The sequence below is a fragment of the Paramisgurnus dabryanus genome, chromosome 22, assembly GCF_030506205.2.
Source record: "Paramisgurnus dabryanus chromosome 22, PD_genome_1.1, whole genome shotgun sequence".
Taxonomy (NCBI): domain Eukaryota; kingdom Metazoa; phylum Chordata; class Actinopteri; order Cypriniformes; family Cobitidae; genus Paramisgurnus; species Paramisgurnus dabryanus.
In genome coordinates this window covers 2,100,482-2,122,306 of record NC_133358.1, presented here as the reverse complement: position 1 = coordinate 2,122,306, position 21,825 = coordinate 2,100,482, and the positions used below count along the sequence as shown (strand labels likewise).

General features: G+C 35.9%; 1 protein-coding gene across 3 annotated transcripts in view; it reads right to left on the bottom strand.

Annotated features, from left to right (window-relative positions):
• Positions 1 to 21,825, bottom strand: part of bmp6 (bone morphogenetic protein 6) — a 54,695-nt gene that overhangs the window by 26,776 nt on the left and 6,094 nt on the right. For all 3 annotated transcript variants that reach the window (XM_073813210.1, XM_065287977.2, XM_065287978.2), the window contains one exon: positions 5,390 to 5,582. In XM_073813210.1, the coding sequence (XP_073669311.1) occupies positions 5,390 to 5,582 (193 nt within the window). The remainder of the gene's footprint in view (positions 1 to 5,389; positions 5,583 to 21,825) is intronic.

The window sequence follows — 21,825 nt, the reverse complement described above, 5'->3', positions numbered from 1 at the left end:
AAATTAGAAAATTTGCACCCTTATATTGCCAAAATTTAATGATCTTCAGTTCATAACACATCTGCGATGATTCGACTGTGCGATTGGTAGTCGAATCAGGCTTCTCCTATCGATGCATCGAATCTTCGACTATAAGGGGTCATCCCTAGTTAAATTACGTGGTTAATATTAATAAAAAAGTTATTGTTTTAGTGTTTGCTGCCTTTATTCCTGATCTTGTTGTTGTCTCTTTTAGTTATCTGTTGTATTTACAGTTATTTGTTTTTTTAATGAATGATGTTTGATGATTGCCACCATGATTAAGGTTTGTGTAAGGTTCAATGTTGAGGTCTAACGGCGCATTCACATGGAGCGTAAGCGTTGACGCTTCCCATTCACTTTTAATGGGTGACGTCAAGCGTTGGCGAAAACGTTACGTTAACGCTTACGCCCCGTGTGAATGTACCGTAAGGCGGCGTGCACACCAAAGCTTCATTACGCGGCTGAAAATGCCCAGGGATTGCCAGCTTTCTTCAGCTGAGTGCTTTGGTTGTTGTAATACTTCTGCTTTGTTTATCTGTCATTGTATGATGTGTCGGTTGGTTTTTGTGATATTCACTCCTTCACTGTGATTGGACGGCCGTGTGAGAACTGACATTGACGAGCTGAGCTTTTCACCCAAAGTTGAATATTGCTGAGCGTGAAAAACCGCAGAGTGCAGGATTTTAGCATGGAATAAAAATCTAGCCGCTTCCATTGGAAACAACTGCAAACATACGCAGACCGAGTGCGTAAAAGCTTTGGTGTGCACGCCCCCTAAGTGCAAGTGTTTCTTGCTAGTTTCCTCCCGACGCAGTTATCATTTTCCCATCCAGTGCTACGTGATTAAAATGGCAAATGCACTTGAACCCATCTATTTGCCCATGGGAATGCTGCCTAAAAACGTAAATTGAGTTTAGGCGCATTATTGGTGCGTTGTTGTTTCGAGGCAACTGAAAACGATTGCCTGGTCTACATTCAATAGTGCAGGTTTTTTAGTTATTTAAAAAGGCATACTAGATTGTGCGTCTGGTCAGAACTTTACTTCCGGTTTCTGTTTGTTTATTGGTCTGACTAGTTGCTAAACTTAACTCTTAAACAAATACCAATATCTACGTGTTGCTTATTTTGCTTGTTATATAAATAAACTACGTTTAAAATAATTTGTTGTTATTTATTTTTATCCTAGTTTACCGGAAGTTACGTGATGACCACTGAAGCTGCTTGTTTATGTTGTTACTGCTGAAACTGTCTATAGACGGGTGCAGAATGTGCATACATTATTACATGAACATACTAAATATAGATAAAAATCAAAGGATTACAATGTAAAAGATTATTATTGTGTACATAAAGATAAAAATGCCTACATGTCATAATGGATAGTCATTGCATATATCAAAATTACCTATTTGAAGTAATGACAAATGCAGATCCGTTTCCTCTCTGGAGAAGCATTCAGCGGCATGCGCTTCACAACATGCACTTAAACTGTTAAAATATGGCCCCAAATGTGTGTAGTTTATGAATAATAATGAGTTGCAAAGTTAAAATGATTTAAAGTATGACTGTAAATAGGTATCATTTTTTCGTACAGTATGTGTCAGTGATGAGAGTAAGACAGTACACTGATTCCAGTGAAAGGTTTGACAGGTTCAAATAAACATCTTGCTCTTTGGCCGTTTTGGGTTTTCTTTAAACAATTAATGGTTTCTGTGACATCAGGTCTCACAAAATCAGGCAAGACATCTTTTGAGTATTGTGCAGAAATAAGTGGAAAAGAGATGTAGACACACTCACACACTGAGAACATAATCTTTCAAAGGTATGGATGATGCAGGGATGATTTGTGTGTGTATTTTGGCTTATATACAGCCTGCAAAATCTGATTTAGCACTGGTTATTAATAATTTTATCTCAGGGGGCTTTACGTTCACTTAGGGGTGCTTAGCCTATGAGTTACCATATGTCAGTCACTACACTTTCACTATCGTTTATCTTCTTTTCTACCTGTCAGTGCTGTTTATAATGTTAAGGCTGTTTAACTGTTTGCAGTGTCTGATCTGAGTCTTATTTTTTCCCTATACCCTATCTAATGCATTACGTACCGTTGACCATTTATGAACTACCTGTAGCAAATGTATGAACATTATTAGGAAATGCAAGGTTGTTTCAATGTAATTCAGGCCACAGTATTGCCAGATGTAGTATTGTTTCTTTACAGTCAAGGCTATGTGCAGCTTGTTGACTTGAGGTTTGCTAAGCTGCCATTTTAAGACGAATCGTCTTGCCGCATAAGCTAAATCCAGCCAGATATATAGCCCCTCTGCACCACCTTCAGACGCAAGTTATTTTTTACTTCATGGATTAAAGACTTCTTCTCTCAGCCATCTCGTGCATCTGCTTAGCTTCACTATACCACATTTCCCTTAACCAAAGTGGTTTTTTAAAGATCACAAACCATAAATGCAGTAATTACACTGTTAGAACTTGACAACTTTGCAAATTAATCTGTTTGTAAGCACATACTTTTTGCAAGCCAAACAACATTTGGGATTTACAGGCATAAAGTGGCATGTAGGAAATTGCCACAAGACATATTATAATTTGTGTCAAGGTAAACCTTGATGTACGGCGATCTGTGATTTACAAGGTCTGGTGTTATTTATCACAAAAAAATGAACCTGAATCTCAACTTCAGGTTTGTGAAAAGTAGTCTGGTGTTCAATACACGATGAAGAGCAAATGAACACAATGATAAACATTACAAACAATATTTTAGAGGAGATGAAGTTCATATAACCAGAGAATTTGGGTTTGTAACAAATAAAGCTAGTAAGTCGCCACTTGATTTTCAAGGAGCTTTGTTTTGATACAAAATGTTGTTTGGTGGCTTTCCCTGTAAAAATATGGTCAGCCTTAAACTCATACCTCATTGGCTTGTTTTTGACACTATGTTGGTCACGCCATTCGACTTTATTCAAGTGATATCCCTCCCACCACCCACAAAGTCAATGTTTGGCGTGTGTTGGTGGGATCTTTTTTAGACACCAAACTAAAGCTATTTCAGTTGTGCTTTGTGGTTATGGCCTTAGTCTACATAAAGTACATGGTAGACAAACTCTGCTGTGTTCAGCGAGGGACGTCTGAGCCCGATTTAAAACACACAGTCAATTATTCTGTTGGATAACAGAGAATGTGCACCAACAAATAAATATTTTCATGCCTGAAAGAGTCTAACAGTCCCTAAAATCATAACATTTTCCTCTAAATCAAATCTTTTTTTACAAAGCCCTTCTAATATTTATATAACTAAATACAAAAGCCCTTTGAATTTCAAACTTTCTTTAAATTACTTCATTTAGTGTAGTAATTAGAGACACATTGTGAATTACTACTTGCGAACATTTGAGTATAAAGTTATAGTTTTTTCAAAGGGCGTTGATTTGGGTAGGGATATCCAGGGAACACTGAATTGTCCCTAACAATAATTTAGACCAAAAATGAATCTCTCTATATATATATAACCACCAGCTGTGTCTTGTTTTTTTACTCATTACTTATTTTAATTAAAATTTATATATTCAGAAATCATTTACATATATATTTCACCACTGTGTACTGTAAAAATACTGTACCTCAATGCCCCGTAACGCATGTCTCTAATAGGATAAATTTTCTTAAGTCCCCCCTTCTCTAACACCGCTTTATAATTGGCCTGTTTTTTTCTTACTAATGTGAGACATAGGCTGCATTCGGTTGTACAAAGCACCAAAGCTTTGTCAACAAAAAGTCATGTGCATGATAATGCAGGCTACCGGTAAATAAGGAAGAAAGCATTCCAACAGTTTTGTTCACAAAATCTGGTAAAATTAGCAAGATTTAGGGACATTTGTTGCGTCAAATCGCCTATTTCTATACTATACAGTCAGTGAAAAGCAGTAGGCGAGGCGAGTAGTAGTATGTCCAAATTCAACGTAATTCATAGTATTCGAAAAACAATACACTAAAAGTACCCAGATGACGTACTGCTGTTGGCACAATTTTGAAGTATGCATTCGATGAACACTTTACTATCGTTAGAGAGAAGTCACCTAAAGAAGAAGAAGCAGCGTCGTAATTAGGATTCTCAAAATATTAAAAAAATAATAATAATATAAAATAAAAGTTTTTTTTGCATAATATATGTGTGTGCACTGTGTAATTATTTTCTATATTTTAATACACACACATGCATGCATGTATTTAAGAAACATTTACATTCATATATTTATTTATTTAGATTTGGATATTTTTTATATTATATATACATTTTTAAAAATATACATAAATAAACTTTTTCTTATTATGTATTTGAGTATTTATATATATATAATAACTCAATTTTATATGAGTTTCAGCTGTTCAAACAGTCTCTTTAAGCACATTATGTGTTTATCAATGACACAAACAGCCGAAGCAAGCACATAAGTGAACACATAAGTAAGTGCATTGTTTTTATTCCTGCATCCTAAATAGTGCACTTAGTGCCACCAACTATTGGCACAGATTATAAATGCTATACAAACTAGTATTTAACATGTATCCTGATATATAGTGTTAAAAGCACTCTGTTTCACGCTCTATCCGCTTCCATCACGTGCAGTATAAAATCATGCAGATATGAAATTCAGTACAAACAGCTGCAAAGGGATCCTTTTAATTGAAGAATCTTATGTTAAAACTAAAACGCATACATGTAAATATAGCTTTCAGAGCTATAGACAAACACAATTTGATTCTGATTTTTTTACAGAACACAAGATTCAAAAGGACAAAATTAATAACTGTTCTTATTTCCCCTGGGAGTGATGCTCCAACAAGGAGCAATCCTGAAAGAGTTTGGAAAGAACAAAGAAGTAAATGCAAGATTTCAAGAAAAACTATTCTGTTTGAAAAGTCTATGTGTCCACTTTAGTACAACACTGAACTATACTGGTGCTCATAGAAGAACACTACAAACAAAACATCATGGACATCTCCAGTTTTCCCAAGACCATCAGGACAATGTTCTGTGTGTAGAAAGTGAAGTTAAACTTTTGGCAAAAACTCCACAGTGCTGCACAGTGGAACTGCACACCAATAACAAAACCTCATTACAATTCTGAAGCATGATGGAGAGGGCATCGTGTTTGAGGAACATTGAATTCAAAAGTGTGTCTGGAAATTTTATAAGACCTCCATGACCTCAATTTCAAGACAAAAAATAACCTAGAGCACAAGTAGATAACTAATCTGTTTGGCTGCAAAAGAAGAAGCTTGACCTAATTTGGACAACCTAGAAATATGAATGAAACATTTGGTGGAGAGGTTGTTTATATATGTTATTTACCTGTCTGGGTGTTCTCCAATCACTTGGAACACACTAAGCAGGAACGTTTCATTGCGGAAAGCTCTGGTCACACATTCCTTGTAGATCCTGAATTCGGCAGCAGTGATGGCTTCACCCTCTGGGATCTGGGACAGGTTGAATTTAAACTCTTTATGATGTCTTCTCTGTGGAGACAACTCCCTGTCAAACTCCACTGTCCAAAGACAAAGAACAAGAGGATTTAGAGCACTATGAATCAATAGTCTTTATAAGAGACAAAAGCATTACTGTATTGCTTACATGTCAGGAGCAATCTTTAGGATTGTTCAATTTATTTAAAAGAATAACATGCATAAAATGGCTTTTAGCCCTTACAGTTCTTATGCAATGTTACATTTTCTTGTCATGTAAAACTTAAAGGTATAGCGGAAGATTTGGCTGAATTTTAGAAAAGAACCGCCCTCCACTTTTTGAAAAAAATGCACATGCGCAACACTTTACCTGCTCCCAAGAGGGAACGGCTATTAAACGTGTGCATGCACGAGCCTAGTTATTCTTGTGCACGCTCTGTTTACAAGTTGCAAACATTATTAAACTGATCAATTGAGTGAGGACTCAAGACATGATCTGCAATGGAGAAGTAGCTTGTTTGCATTTGTGTAATAAATACTATGGTGAACACTAAGAAATGAACACACAAGGTTTTCGAACATTTCAGTGTAATACCTTTTACCATTTGGTCATAAGGCTACTTTAGACAAATTGAGATGTTTACCGTGTCTGCGTGGTACCGTGCCAGGGCTAGCATCGCTAATCATAGCTTACATCAACTTTTACTATCAGTGATTTTAAATAGATTTCTCCAAATAGCATGACAAACTTTACGTGTCAAGTAGAAACTTCACAACTGAGGCATCAATGGGAAGCCCAACCTGTGTGAAATATTCTCCCAAAAACACTCTGGTCTTGTTTCTTTCTTCAGAGGCCTTTCTCTTCTTGTCATACAATTTGTACGCTTTTTCTCTTGCGACCCTCAGACATTTTGAAAAAACACTGTGAGCACCGTTGCTCACCACAAACATACACCTGAAAGTGTGCACGTGCAGAAAGGGACCAGCACATGCGACGGCCTAAGCAAACATATTACCAAAATGATTGATAACTAGGAGGACCAATAGTTTTGATGATCCACCCGGAAAAAGAAAATCCTCCGCAATACCTTTAAAGGTATAAAATTCCAATTTTTATAAAAAAATCCAGATTATTTACTCACTCCCATGTCATCCAAGATCTTTCATTGTTCAGTCGAGAAGAAATTAAGTTTTTTAATGGAAAACATTTCAGGATTTTTGTGAACACTGGAGCGGTAGTTTCCCATACGTCATTTGTGACCTTTCGTCGGGTTTAAAAGTACTGTTTGTTTCTTGCCGAAATATCGCCTGTTTCACTAGATGAGACCTTTTTACATTGGTTGGGCCCTTGGAATCTGCGTTGAAACTGCCATTTTAAACTGCATTGAAACTGTAGACTGTTGAGGTCCAATAAAGTCTATTAAATTGAGAAAAGTCCTGAAATGTTTTCCTCAAAAAACTTAATTTCTTCTTGACTGAACAAAGAAAGACATAAACATCTTGATGACATGCAGTAGGGATGAGTAAATTATCAGGATTTTTTAAATAATTTTTTAAATATAATATCCGCTCTGTAATTACACATTCAGACATTGCTGTTTTGATACTAAATTAAAAAAATATTAAATAAAAGACACAACTTCTTAACTCTCTAACATTTCACTATTTTATGAACTTAAAACATCACAAAGACATGGTAAGCAATGTGCTCAATAATGACCTGTAATTGTCTGACCTAATTCACCCATATGGTCCATACATATATGCATTTATATTACAGCACCACTTCACAGAGCACCAGATGTGCAGCGCATGTGCTGTAATAATGATTCACTTTTTCAAGTAGAAAACTAATTCTTTATTTATTCAAGCTGTTCCCACAGCAAAGGAAAATCATGACTGTTCAGTTCTCCGCAGTTTTAAGTGCTAGCAGCCACTCAGATACAGAAGAAGGAACAAGGGAAACCAGACTAGACTAGATTAACAAGAGTGTGTTTTCCCTTTAGATGACAGCTTTGTCATGCTCTTCCCCACACATCACCAACAGCCCTTCCTCTTGATCCTACAGTCGACCCATGGGCTGTATTTCTTACTGTATGTACAAGTCCAGCCGGATTCCCCACTTGTGGGCCCGGGGTAAAGTGTCCTGCTCTGATTGTATTTCCATGCCTCCCTGGGTGAGGAACACACACTTCCATCTCAACCCTCCCTCCTCAAGAGAAAGTTGTGGAATTTACCAAACTGTGAAACTGAGGAATGAATTAGAGATAACCAGGGGTTATTGGTCACTTTTCTTTTCTTGTTGAATTACAGTAGTCAAGATATGTTATTTAAGCAGGGAGTTAAACAGTTCTGCTGTCCTGATACATGCATTACCAATTACAATCAAACCTCTCGGGAAAAGTTCAAAGAGCCTAAGACGGTTCCCTGAGGGACACCCTGTCCTTGTGCTACATACTATGCCCTAACTGACTGACTAACCTTGGACAACCCACCTGCATTGTATGAAAAAGAGTACAGGCAGTATCTAGTGGGACTTTTGACCCCTTAGTGAAGATAAAAGAACGAGGCGTAGGGGGAGTCTGCTTTAGTAGAGTTCCAGCATTGGGATTTACATGGTGATGGCTTAACACCAGACCCTTTCCCGTTCACAATACGTCTGCATAATTCATACTGGGAGTAGTTTCTAGAGGTCCCCTTTGTGGTGTTTTTCACATCAGCACATTAAGTTTAAACGTGGCTGTGTCAACATACTGCTGAGACTTCTTTATTAAAAACTTCCACATGTGTTTCATCAACAGAAGCTAGTTCATCAGTAACAAAAACATTTAAGATGACAGATATATTAAAGGTCATCAGCAGATGCGGTAACAAGGGTGACGGCTCTAGAAATTACCTTGGCCCCTTTGCATAAAACAGATGGTTACAGAAATCAGATTAACCCTTAGGGTCTAACGGAAAATATATATATATAGTCCTTTCACAAACTTTCATTGCTTTATAAAAGCGGAAATTTGCAAAGATCCCTTCTTGAGAGGTTAATGGAAAAAAGAAAGCTTTCCAAATGATAGATTATACTTATATCAAACACTTGGCAATGACAGTAAGAGACACAATCTAAACCACAGAGCTCATATAATCTGATGTGGGTTTTTTTTAGCGAATAGACTCAGCGAAGATCACAACAATAACTGTGTGGTCACATACTAAACAAAAATGTGCACAGGGTTGCTTGAGAAAGCAACATTTAACAGAGACAAAGTGGAAAGTACTAAGTATCTTTCACTGTGTTGGCGTTCTTCATCATCTTCACAGATATTCTTCCCCCACACAGGAAAAGAGGCGAGGGATGTGACGACAGTGAACCAGGGAGAGGCACACACATAAAGAAATGGTATATTACAAACAATGGTAGCACTTTATTTTACAGTATGTGTACTAACCTTGTTCATATATGGAAAATAAGTTGTACTTACCGACAAATGTGTGGTACTTACTTTTAGGTATCTACATGGTAATTAATTGGTATTATTGCTGTACTTACCAGTGGTACATACTTGGTAGTTATTATGTAACTCTAAGTAAGTCCTGGGTAATAACACATACATACTTATAGTGTAGGTATACTGTAACTAACGAGAAACATTACTGTACTTACAAATAAATGTACAGTATAAGTATTTAGTATTTACAGGCAAGTTAGGGTAAATGACAGGTATTTATAGTGTACAATGATAACTAATATAAAACACTACTGTACTTACAAATTGTATATACACGATAAGTGTGTGGTACCTGCAGGCAAGTGTAAGTTATACTTATACCATACGTATATGATAACTAAGAACAAACATTTTGCCATTTTGGTACTCAGTATCTTTGTCCTTTAAACCAAGCATTAAATAACCGTATGCATTAACTACTGGTAAATACAACATTTGTCGGTAAATACAACTTATTTACCATATATGTACAAGGTAAGTACACGGACTGTAAACTAAAGTGCTACCGAAACATCTATAAAGAAACACGTATGCATAAGGCAAATAACTTTAAGCAGCTGTGGTTACCAGAAATTCAATGTAAAAATGTACCTCTACCATCAATATTTCTGGCATTATGGGGGCCCTTTTGTGAATGTATATTCTCTCTCCAAACTCATGCCTACTAAATACAGCCAATTTCAGAAATCTTGAATGTGTTCAAATGTTGACAACCCTGCTTAAAAACAATAGAAACTATCACAGAAATCCTAATGGACTTAAGAGTTATAATGGGGATTGTATTGGTTTTAAAGAAAAGTATAATTGGTCTCTGATGGTCTCTACTGGTAATGTGTTGGAATCTGTTGGTGTTATGTTATCTGGTGGATGTGAACCAATGGAAAATGTTTAAGTCCTACTGGACTTTTGTAATGGCTTTAATGGTAAACAGCTGATAGTTTATAATGGTATTATAATAAATTCCATTAGAATTTGTACTATGGAGGTATTTTTAGGCAGGGTAAAGAGAAATATTTTTGCTCTTTTCATATCCTTTGCTTTTTGCTACCCTGACCCACGCATTGTCCTGTTAAATATAATGTAGTTGTTTATCATACTTTTCCAAACAGATATTGTAAAGTAAGATTTTTGAATTTCTCTGAAATTACTAACAATTTTAACTGGGATAAATGGATATGTGACTAAAGACAGAACAGGGCTACTGTATATGATAAAGCTCGATAGTGTGTTGTTTTTACTAGAACTGATTCTTAACCTCCACCTGTGTAACATCTGTTTCTTACTTTCTGTGGTATTATCATTAGCCCACACAGGACAGGTGGGTTGTGACCTACAGTAAAGATGTGAGCTACAATAGTCAGAGATAATGAGTTATAACAAAGAGTCACTAAATACAGGTGTAAACGGGCTGTGAACGTTTGATCTCGTCCACTTTCGACCACATTCAGAGGTTGTCGAAAACCCATTTGACCGGTCTGCTTTTGCTGTAGATGCTCGTGTGGTCGAATGTGTTTGAACAGCCACAAAAGACCACCTACTCTCAGCCTACTGATCAATGTTTTTACATCGGACTTGACTGCTTGAACCCATACTGTTAAGTGAGGTCTATAGGCTTTTATTGAAGCTTGCCACCTTTTCAAGTTGTTCAAGCTTATTTTACCAATTGCTCTTAGCTCTTCCATTGACATGTACAAAACATTGTGCAGCATGTTAAAGCGGCAGACTCTGACATAATATCACTTTAAACACGTCATTGGTCCCGCTCGCGTTTTAAATGAAAGCAAAGTGACTCTGCAATAGACCAACCCCTTGAAGTAATCAGAACAGAATCGACCGAAAGCAGACAATAGAGACGGATTAAAACGCCAGGTGTTTCTCATCCACTTGTGATCTGATCAACTAAAACACATCTTTCGGATGTAAACAGGGCCACAGAGAGACTAAGAGCAAGACAGTGACATAAGGGCTGGATGGACTTCAGTGTGGTCCGTGGTCTCATATTAAATGTAAAAACCATTTCCCCTGAAGTAGCCCGCCGGTAATTCATATAATTTATTCACCACATTGACTTTTCTTCCTTATCACAACCACTCAGAAAAACAACTTTACATTTCCATTCTTGCCTCACATCCGCTTCCTCCAACTTGCCACAAGATTAATTGTGTATCTTTTTCACAATCTTCTATCACATACTCAACTTAAATAAGCATTTTTAATCAAGGAAATTTGCTCTAGAAGGAAAACATGAGATGCTTATTACAGTTTGTACTGTCATGCAAAATTTTGGTCAAAATAGAAAAAATTAAACACTACTTTAGGGATAAATAAATACAAATGGGGGGGGGGCATTTTTCTTTCCATTCGTAATAACATCATGACATGAAAATCGAGTTATACCTCAAAACTTTCCTCAGCACTGCACAAAGAGCATGTGCTGATACTAAGACTGCCAAAACATCTCATTTTCTAATTCAACCACATTGTGATGTCACATTTGTGATATTTCTATCTGACTGACTTGCACAACAACACAATAACTATTTTAATTGCTTGCGTGCCCCACGAGCTCTGAAGTGACAAGGAGAGATGCACGCAGGCCAAGTCAGTCACTAAATGTCATTTTTCAAAATATAAATTTGAATGCATTTCTTTTTTTATAACAAAGTTGAACCCAGATGTGTTCTTGATAGGTTTCTGCATACTTCTACAGATTTATAATGAACTCGTTTACTTAAATTAAGTCCCATTATGGCTAATGATTTATATTAAATAGGCCTACATTAATTAACATTACTTATGTGTACAGTATATAGCGTATTAAAGCATCATTTATATTTAAAGCCATTTTAATTATTTCACCCGATCCAAAATCAGTCACCACAAACTTGTGAGCAAAATGTTAACCATACACAAAGTCTGCAATTATTTCCTTCATCTCTTCAGCCCATGAAAGAGTCAGACACAGTTGATTTGAAAGCTGTCTCCTTCAGCTTAACCAATAAAAATGTGCTGTGAAACCAGGCATGTGAAGAATCCATCTGTGTTTATGTAATTATCCTCAAAATCTCCATTCACATTCACTTCCACCACAATCTAATTGTTCAGCTTCAGTAATTAAACGCTTCTGGCCCTCACTTTGAATCGGTGAACTCGTAGACTGCTTGTTTTCCTCCTTTTTAAAATGTGAATGATAGTTTACCCCTATTTGCAACTAAGACTTTATCTGGAAATACACAACCTCAAAACCTGGCAAAACCACAATTCTGACTCTGTTTCTTGCGACTTCTATTTCAGTTTTATTCCCAAATGTAGAAGACCGAGAATAACTTTAAGCTTCAAGTCATTTATTTTATAATCTGAATGAACTGAACTTGCAAGACACATTATATTAACACATTATTAACACAGGTCCCGTTTCTCGTGCGAAGCTTCAATAGCGTGCGTAATATAATATGTTCATGTTTCACATGTAAAAAAACATTATTTTTCACACAATTTACTTATCTCTATAGCGCTGTTTTCACTGTCCTAAAAATTGGCTAATGTCTTCCTTGTTCTATGTAGTCTCTCTTTCATAAATGCAAAATGAGTTCTGATTGTGTAGTTTGTTTAGTGTGTTGTGATTCGACAGCAGCTTAGCTTAGCCAGAGCCGTTTGAGCTTAGCTGGAATCTGACGTGTTTCTTTAGGCAAAGGTTAGTCAAAATCTCTTACATTGACGTCATATATCCGCGAAGTAGAGGGATGTAGCTCAAACCGGCCGTTCTCTACGCTGTAAAAAAAATCTGTAGAAATTGCAGCTGGGTTGCCGGTAATTTACCGTAGATTTAAATTTATGTTATTTACTGGCAATATTTTGTTCAAAGTTAAATGAACATTAAACATTTACAAGTCTTTGTCTTTACAGAGTAAAAATAAAAAAACAGCATCAAGCAAAACGTTCTGGGAAACAAAATCTGAAGCAAAAAACAGAAAAAGGTTGATGATGATTTCTGGTTCCCAGAATGCTTTGCATGAGGCTGTTATTGTATAGTTTTATTCTGTAAAGATAAAGACTTGTTAATATTTAAAATTTATTTAACTTTGAACAAACTCTTGCCAGTAAATAACATAAATGTAAATCTACAGTAAATTACTGGCAACCCAGCTGCAATAACATTGTAATTTCTACGGATTTTTTTTACAGTGCAAGAGAATTCCGAAAGAAAATCTATTTCTTGGCATTGAACTTTGTGCTTTATAATTTTGCAGGTATTATTTAAACTCTAACAGGAACATTTACACACTAACTAAAGTTTGAAAAATGGGATCACAAAAAATTGCAGCTTTAAGACCACTTTTAACCTTGTGTTAAAGTCTGTGTAAAGTCATTTTAGAGAATTATTTCTAAACACATAAATGTTAGAAATGTATTACTGCAGAAACATTTTACAAAGACTTTGAACTATGTAGTACTTAATTGTGGCATTACACCGTTCAACAGTTTTTCCACATTTCTGTGTTCAGGATTATTTTGGCAGGGCTAAAACAGTGTCTTGATAATGCACTGGAGCCACAAAACATGGCCACGATCACGAGCATCCATTCAAGTTGTAGCCATAGACTGTTAAAAAAGATGGATAACGCGACGTCACTTCCTTCCATTGTAATGAATTGAAGCCAAATATGTCCGACCATGGGCGCTGCCATGTTATGTAAAAACATCAGTTTGGAGCCAGGACATGTGCAGAAGGAATCGTTCGTGGAGCCAGAGCCGCGGTATCAAACTTCTTCCCAAACACCCACATGCTCAATTCAACCACGCCAATCATAATGTCACGCCCCGTTTATACAGTATAGCATAAAATTACTAGCTAAAATGAAATGTATCACAAAAATTAACAATTGAACATATATCAGCTTGATAACAACTACCGTTAAGGACCAAAACCATCTTTTGGAAATATATATTGGAAGTGTTCATTTTTTTTATTTAGAGTCGAGTCCCGTTCGTTTGCATGGAGAGGGCGGGGTTTATGACTTGTACTGCAGCCAGCCAACAGGGGGCCATCAAAGAGCCAGCAGCTTCACTTTTCAAGCTGTATGAGGCACACCCGGTTGTAGCGGTATCTGAAGTTGAGAGAGACATGCTTTGCAGCTTTGCAACGAGTGGGCGTGGTTTCAGCGCAGATAGCTAACACGCCCCCACTGCTTGAGAACAGCAGCTTTTTTGATTTACTTGGCTTTTTTATCATTCAAATTTGGCTGGGTGGTTAATAACACATTTTGCTGTGGTGTGACAAACTCAGAACACATTTAATATCGCTTTACGCACAAGTTCACACTTGCAGTTTTTGGGAAGTGGATTACTTTAGTTTTAAACTCTGGGTTATATATCCTACTACCTCTGAATTGCATTGTCAAGTGAGTACAGTGTGAAACGATACGATTCAATTTTTAGCAACAGAAAACCATTATGGACAGCCTTGATTCAATTCACATGCTTTGTACTTTTCAAAACATTGAAGAAGAGTGCTATATTTAATCTTAATATTTGAGAAAAACAATAAAGATGCAGAACACTGTTACAAAAGTTCCTAGGCATTTTTCCTAGATTTTTGTTTCAAGAAGACAAGAATGCAAATATAAGCGCTATTTTTACAGGGATGCTGCATTTTGTACTGTAAATTGTACATTGGTACTTCCCACAAAAAAAAAGGGTTCTTATAAAAGTCTATTTTCACCTTTTTCAAAGATCAGTGTCTCAGGAGGTCAAAAAGTTTTATGAGCTTTCTCTTTCTACATAAATAATGGCTAAAATAAATAACGACTTATATTGTGCAATAACAGTTTATGTGAATGAATGAATTCTTGAACACCACATTCTTTTAAAAGACTGAGAAAAATGAAATATGACTATCTACTTCTATAAAATAGTCATATCTTTCATGATAAAGGTTGTGAGGAAAATTTAGGCAGTGGCATGTTGTACAGAAAATGAAAGTAACACATACATTGCATTTTTGATAAATAAATAGTTAATATTTACATAAAAATATATGAAATTGTAAAAATTAACATTGCTATGTTGTATAAAGCAGCCAGAAGCAGTGAACGTTTCAGGACATCAAAATATATTGGAAAGTGCCTATTTTTTTGTAAATCTTGTAAATATGTATAATCTATGGATAGACACTGAGACCGCTGAATCTCCAGCTTTAAAGTCTTGCTGGTCATATAGTTTTGTAGTTGGGCAGCTGTGATGTGGCAGAATTTAAGTTCCCTGGGTATTTCCTAAAAACTGATCTAGGTCTCTGACCCATGAAAGGCATCAAAGTCGACACTACAGGAGTCAAAGCTCTGGGTATGGGTCAGCAAAGGTCGAAGAGTACATGGCAAACCATATGACCCTGGTGAATGGTCACAAAGATCCATCACTTAGATACATGACTCACTGGGAAAGAGAAAACCTGAAAATCATGAAGCTTATTCACGGATCCATTCGTTTTTTAACTTAAAGTTATTTGAAAAAGCCAACATGATATTATTCAGGAGATAAGTATTGATAGACAGATCGGTAGACATGCGGGGGCTGAAGGCCTGACACAACATTATAGAGATGATATAGCAAATGCTAAATTTAATTAAATACAATTTGTTAAGTACTAAAGGTAACCTTTATTTCACATATTATTGCTGCTTTCCAAACATTACAGCATCGGAGTAAAAATCTAAAAAGTGTTGTTATGTATGTGTATTGAAACCAAAATCTAAAAAATACCTTGTGGTTGATTACAGATTTAAAATGTACAGTGTACAGAAGAAAGTTAAGAATAAAATACAAACACTTTGTCTTAAACATTATGGAAGGCATTGTACAGAGCTAACTGGCATTGGGCTCTATCAGAATTGTTGTTGGCCTTTTAATTCATTATTTTATGATTTGTTTTCATGTTTGAAATTCTATAGAGTTGTAAGGCATCCAGAGAACAGCAGTAATTTGGGATAATTTGGACTGTGTTAAAAGATGTCTGAGCGTCCTCATTTCAGAAACTCATCTCAATAGTGAATGGCAGCAGTCAGAAGGCCATACCTGTGTGTCAGTAGCAGAATTACACTAAACAGAAAGGAATGTTGTACTGTACGAGCGTGAGATTTAAACCCAAATACTTGTTCTGTGTAAGAGTGTAAATAATGATCTTGTATAATACAGACTAACAGCCTCACAAGAATTGGCTGTTCTTTCTTCAACGGGCATGAAACAAATCCATTTTCACTTGAGTACTAATGCAGGCCAAAGTCCTGTCAACAAATATAATAATGTCTTTTTTTCTATAAGACAGAAATTCCCTAAAGTAGAGGGAAAAGCCTGGAAAACAAACACTTCTTTCCCGCTTTTTCTGCAAAAAGAAACGTCAATAAAAGTATAACTCACTGACAAAACTATTTTGGATGGTACATAATGTTTTGGTAATAATAAACTATTTTTAAACCACGTTACAGACTTGACATGCAGCCAAACATGTTAGTTTTATACTCGATGAAAGTGATGTGACTGTCAAGTATGGTAACACACACTCGAAATGTGACCTCTAGTGAACACACACACACACACACACACACACACACACACACACACACACATAGACACACACACAGAGCAGTGGGCACTGCAGCGGCCAGGGAGTAATTGGTGGAAACAGGCCTCGCTCAAGGGCACAACATTCCCAACCTGCCGGCCGTGAGAATCAAACTGATGGCCTTCGGGTTACAAGCCCGACTAAATATAACATTATTTTTGATACATTGTCTTACTACTCGTCCACTTTTGTTTTTCAAACTTAACTAATACTGAAAGAGTTTCTGTTATTGACCATTATTTCGTCATTAATGTCCTTTGTAATGTCGTTCTAAAAGTCCTTTGATCGGTGAGGACATCTTTCTGTATCCAAATATAGCTGTAGTGTGTGTTGAGGTATTGTGTGTTTATGAATGTCTCATCTGCTAGCATCACTACCTGTGTGTCTGTATGTTAGTGAGCATTTCAGGCAGAGAGAGAGAGAGAGAGAAAGAAAGAAAGAAAGAAAGAGAGACCTGTTAGAGCCATCTATGTGTGCTGCAGCAGGTGTGTGTGAACTCAATGCTGGCCAGAAACACAGATTTAGAGGAGGAAGTCTGTGTCAGACAGCAGAGATGGATTTTCCCTGAGGGATCTGATAAATAAGGAAAAAATATCTTTGAAAAAGGAAACGCAGCTGTTTCCAAAGGAGAAGTCAAAATATTGGTGGCTTGCATTCCAGAGCAGTAAGTAGAACAGCCAATCTCTCTCTCTCTCTCTCTCTCTCTCTTTCTCTATTCTCTGCAATTTACCTTCACAAATGTCTCCCTTTGGAAACTCTAGTTAGGACAGTCAGCTCTGAAGCTCAATCGAAACTCATCTAGAAATTAAACCTCTACTTTTTCATGGCAGCATCCAAACTAAAATGAGTTTGTATTCTGACTAATTAGTAAACTTTAAAGGGATAGTTCACCCAAAAATGAAAATTCTGTCATCATTTACACACTCTCAAGTTGTTACAAACCTGTATGAATTTCTTTGTTCTGATGAACACAAAGAAAGATATTTTGAGAAATGTTTGTAATCAAACCGTTCGTGGACCCCATTTACTTCCATAGTATTATTTTTTCCTACTATGGAAGTAAATGGGGTCCACGAACAGTTTGGACACAAACATTTCTCAAAATATCTTTCTTTGTGTTCATCAGAACAAAGAAATGTATGCGGGTTTGTAACAACATGAGAGTGAGTAAATGATGACAGAATTTTCATTTTTGGGTGAACTATCCCTTTAATCAGTATCACTTCTTACTAGTTTTTATTAAGTTAGAGTTAACTCATTGATTTGAGTGGGGACTTCAAACAATCGCATTGTAAAAAAAAAAAGATTTGTTGACTCAGTCAAGTCAACTTATCACAAGAAGCAACTCCATAAACTCCAAAACAACAATCATCTTTACTCATTACAAAACAGTTTTTGTAGTTTATGTTCATACATGTACAAAGTTACTGAGGTTTAGCTCAAATTAATTTTTTAATTATTTAGTTTGTTGTCACCATTATAGTGGTCATTGTAGGTTGTAGTTGGGATCTTGACCCTTAGCTTTTATTGAAATAATTGTCTTCCGATTGCAGCAGTGTTTAGATGTTGTCTGCTTTTATAATGTGTAATAAAATAATATTGTGACTAAGGCATTATTCATAATGATGTTGTTCTGTTAATCAAATGCATAGTTCATAGTAACATACAACCCTCATATCATTTTTCTCAAAACATTCAGTTTGCATGCTTTTTTAAAGTAAGGTTAACTTGTTGGATTTTACAATCTAGCGTTATTAGGCAGTCACCCTGGACCACAAAACCAGTCAAAAGGGTATTTTTTATTGATATTTAGACATTACCTGAAAGTTGAATAAATATGTTTTTCTAAATCCTATTGTTGGGATAGTGCAATATTTGGCCAAGATACAGCTATTTTTAAATCTGGAATCTGATAGCTTACATCAAAATATTGAGAGAATCCTCTTTAAAGTTTTGCAAATGAAGTGCTTACAACTGCATCCGCTCATAGAAATAAAGTTTTAAATATATTTACAGTAGGAAATTTACTAAATATCTTCATGCAACATGAATTTTAATAAAAATTGTGACCCATACAATGTATAGTTGGTTATTGCTACAAATATACCCATGGGACTTAAGAGGTTTTGTGGTCGAGGGTTACATATTAGCTCGGGACTATTGACAGGCTGAATGATTACGCTCCTTACAAACTTTATTAAATAAAGACACATTCATTGCTGCCTGAAGGAAACACAATGAAGTCATAAATCTGGAAAACTTATGCATTTCCTTTATATTGTCATTGTAGGCACTGCACAACATTTATTTACAAGTAGAGAGCCCCCTAGCAACAATGTCTTTATTTTTATTTTAAATTATCTAATTTTTTGTTATTTTTGTTTATTTATCATATATATATATATATATATATATATATATATATATATATATAAAGGATACACTAGTGTAATATTGATATTATTGTCCTTTGTTCAATAAAAATGCAATTGTTTGAAATTACAAGTAGAGAGTGTATGTGTGTGTTTGAGTGATTTGTAGAAGTTGTTGTGAGTGTATGTTATTAAATTCAGCTAAATACACAGAAGAGTCCTCTTCCAGCACGACATCACAAATTAACTACATGACATCACAAACAAACTACATGACATCACAAAAAAAAACTACATGACATCACAATCAAACTACATAACATCACAAATAAACCACACATCATCACAAACAAAGTACATGACATTACAAACAAACTACATGATTTCACAAACAAACTACATGTAATTACAAACAAACTACACAACATCACAAACATACTACATGACGTTACGAACCAACTACATGACATCACAAACAAACTACATGTCATCAAAAACGATCTACACGACATTACAAACATATATGACATAACAAACAAACCACGAAACATCACAAACTACACAACATCACAAACAAACTACATACATTGTATAAATGAATTCTTTCTTTATTTTCTACACTACAGCCTACACTCAGTGATAACACTGAGTATCAATAAATCCTGCAAGTTTCTCAACGCTGTGGTTACTACAGTCAGCTGACCAGATGCTGTTTACACAATACAGTATGCTGCCTTTGTGAGGTTTCTCTTGAGAGTTTTAATGCACCGCAGAAAATATTGTAACAAATTTGCAGGAAGAGCAGAAAATGCAACCTGGTTCTCTATTCCCTCTTAGCGTGACACTTTCAAAAGCCTACATTGATGTGATGTTAAGCAACAAGGGATTTATCATGTAATCAGATGTTTGGTTCTGCTTTATCTTCTCTCACCTTATCCTTCAGTCCAGTGAACATCATTTCATCTGACAGAACCAAAAGGCAATGCCACGCAAGGTTTATTGTTCTCAGATTCTTATTTATCGGGAATCACATCCCTGATACATGATCTCTGATAAAAGCAAACTGTGGACGACAGAAGCTACCTGCAGAGAACGTCGGCACATTCCTCAGGACCGATGGCAGAAAGCTGCAACCGTAAAGGCATGTCTGACGGCTATGGCGTGAGATGCAGAGATAATATCAGGACTTCATGGTTAAGACAGAAGCTAAGAGAACGTTCTCTCAAAGAAGCTTATCTGCTGACCTCATGATCATCAACATCAGCATGTGTGTTTAACTCAGATTAAAACTCACATTCCTTCTCAGATAATCGCTGTCCAAAAATCTTTAGTCCAGTGAAAGATCTCTGGGAACGGCACCCAAACTATTCAGGAATTTAAGGCAAGATAATTCATTAGGACTTTTATAAAAAAGAAATACTGTTCAGAATGCTGAAAAGTTCAACTACTTTTTTAAGAACAATCTATTATCTATAACAATCTATAGTATTTTAAAAACAAGTATTTGGCTCATGTATGACAAATTTATTTAAATTATCCCTCATTTGTAAGCTGCTATTTATAAAAGTATCTGCTAAATGTATAAATACTGTACAATGTCATCACTTTTACTTTTGACCACAATATTTATTTTAAATTTTGTTACTCTGTAAAAAGTGTCTGTTATTAAAAAAACGTATCAAAAAGTCATGTACATTTTATTTACATTTTGTAGTATTGTTGCAAATTCTGATTGTACATGATATCATTATTTTCCTGTTTTGTATCGTTTTCCATAGTTTTGTCGCATTTCATGTAATCTGAAATTTTCTGTGTGTTTTGTCTGTACTAGCATGTATGTAATGTAAAACTGCTTTGCAACAATGCAAAAATTTAAAAGCACTACTTAAATAAATGTCAACTGAAACTGCTTCATGTCTGAAATGATTTTCCTTTTTTGCTGATTTTACGAATCTATTATAATTTGTTCTTCTTTTAAGGGCTGTTTCTATGTAAGACAGAAAGGCATGTTTAGTTTAAATGTCATTTTTCATATAAATTGACTAAATGTATCATAGTCAGAGGTAAAGTATACATGGGTTAATTAGATTATGTTAATTGGATTATATTTAAAGGACAATCAAATGTGGAATCTATTGTATTTTATACAACAGTTCTTTCTGGTTCTCGAATCTGATTGGCTAAGAGGCGTGCGATATTCTGCTGATAACGGCACAGTAACCGCTTCACCATTTTGTATCATTCCGCCACCTACTGGTCATTTTAGTATTAGTGAATGGAGGTTTTTTAAACAGGCTCGTCTCTGACTGGAAAAACTGCACGCACACACACAGACGTACTGTTTTTAAACACTCTCCGTGTGTCTCATTAGTTCACTAGCTCGTGAATCAGTGTGTGAATCCCAATCGGAAGTGATTATTCCGTCAAAGATCAGCGCTCTTGGATGTTAAGTTTAACTTAATGGGAGTAATGTCACATCGTGTGGACAATCAACACTTGGAAAGAGGAATGTAAACAATAATTGTTTCTGGAGCGATCTCTCTCCTCAGAACGCCAAAACACAGTGGAACTGCAGCCCTGCTGAAAAAAACAGCATACCAGCAAGACCAGCATATGTTGTGTTTTGGTGCTGGTTTGCTAGTGAACACCAGCTAAACCAGCATCAGCACCAGCATTAGCACCAGTTAAACCAGCAACAAACCAGCATTAGCACCAGCTAAACCAGCATTAGCACCAGCTAAACCAGCATTAGCACCAGCATCCCATGCTGGTCATACCAGCATATGTTGTGTTTTGGTGCTGGTATGCTGTGACCACCAGCTAAACCAGCATA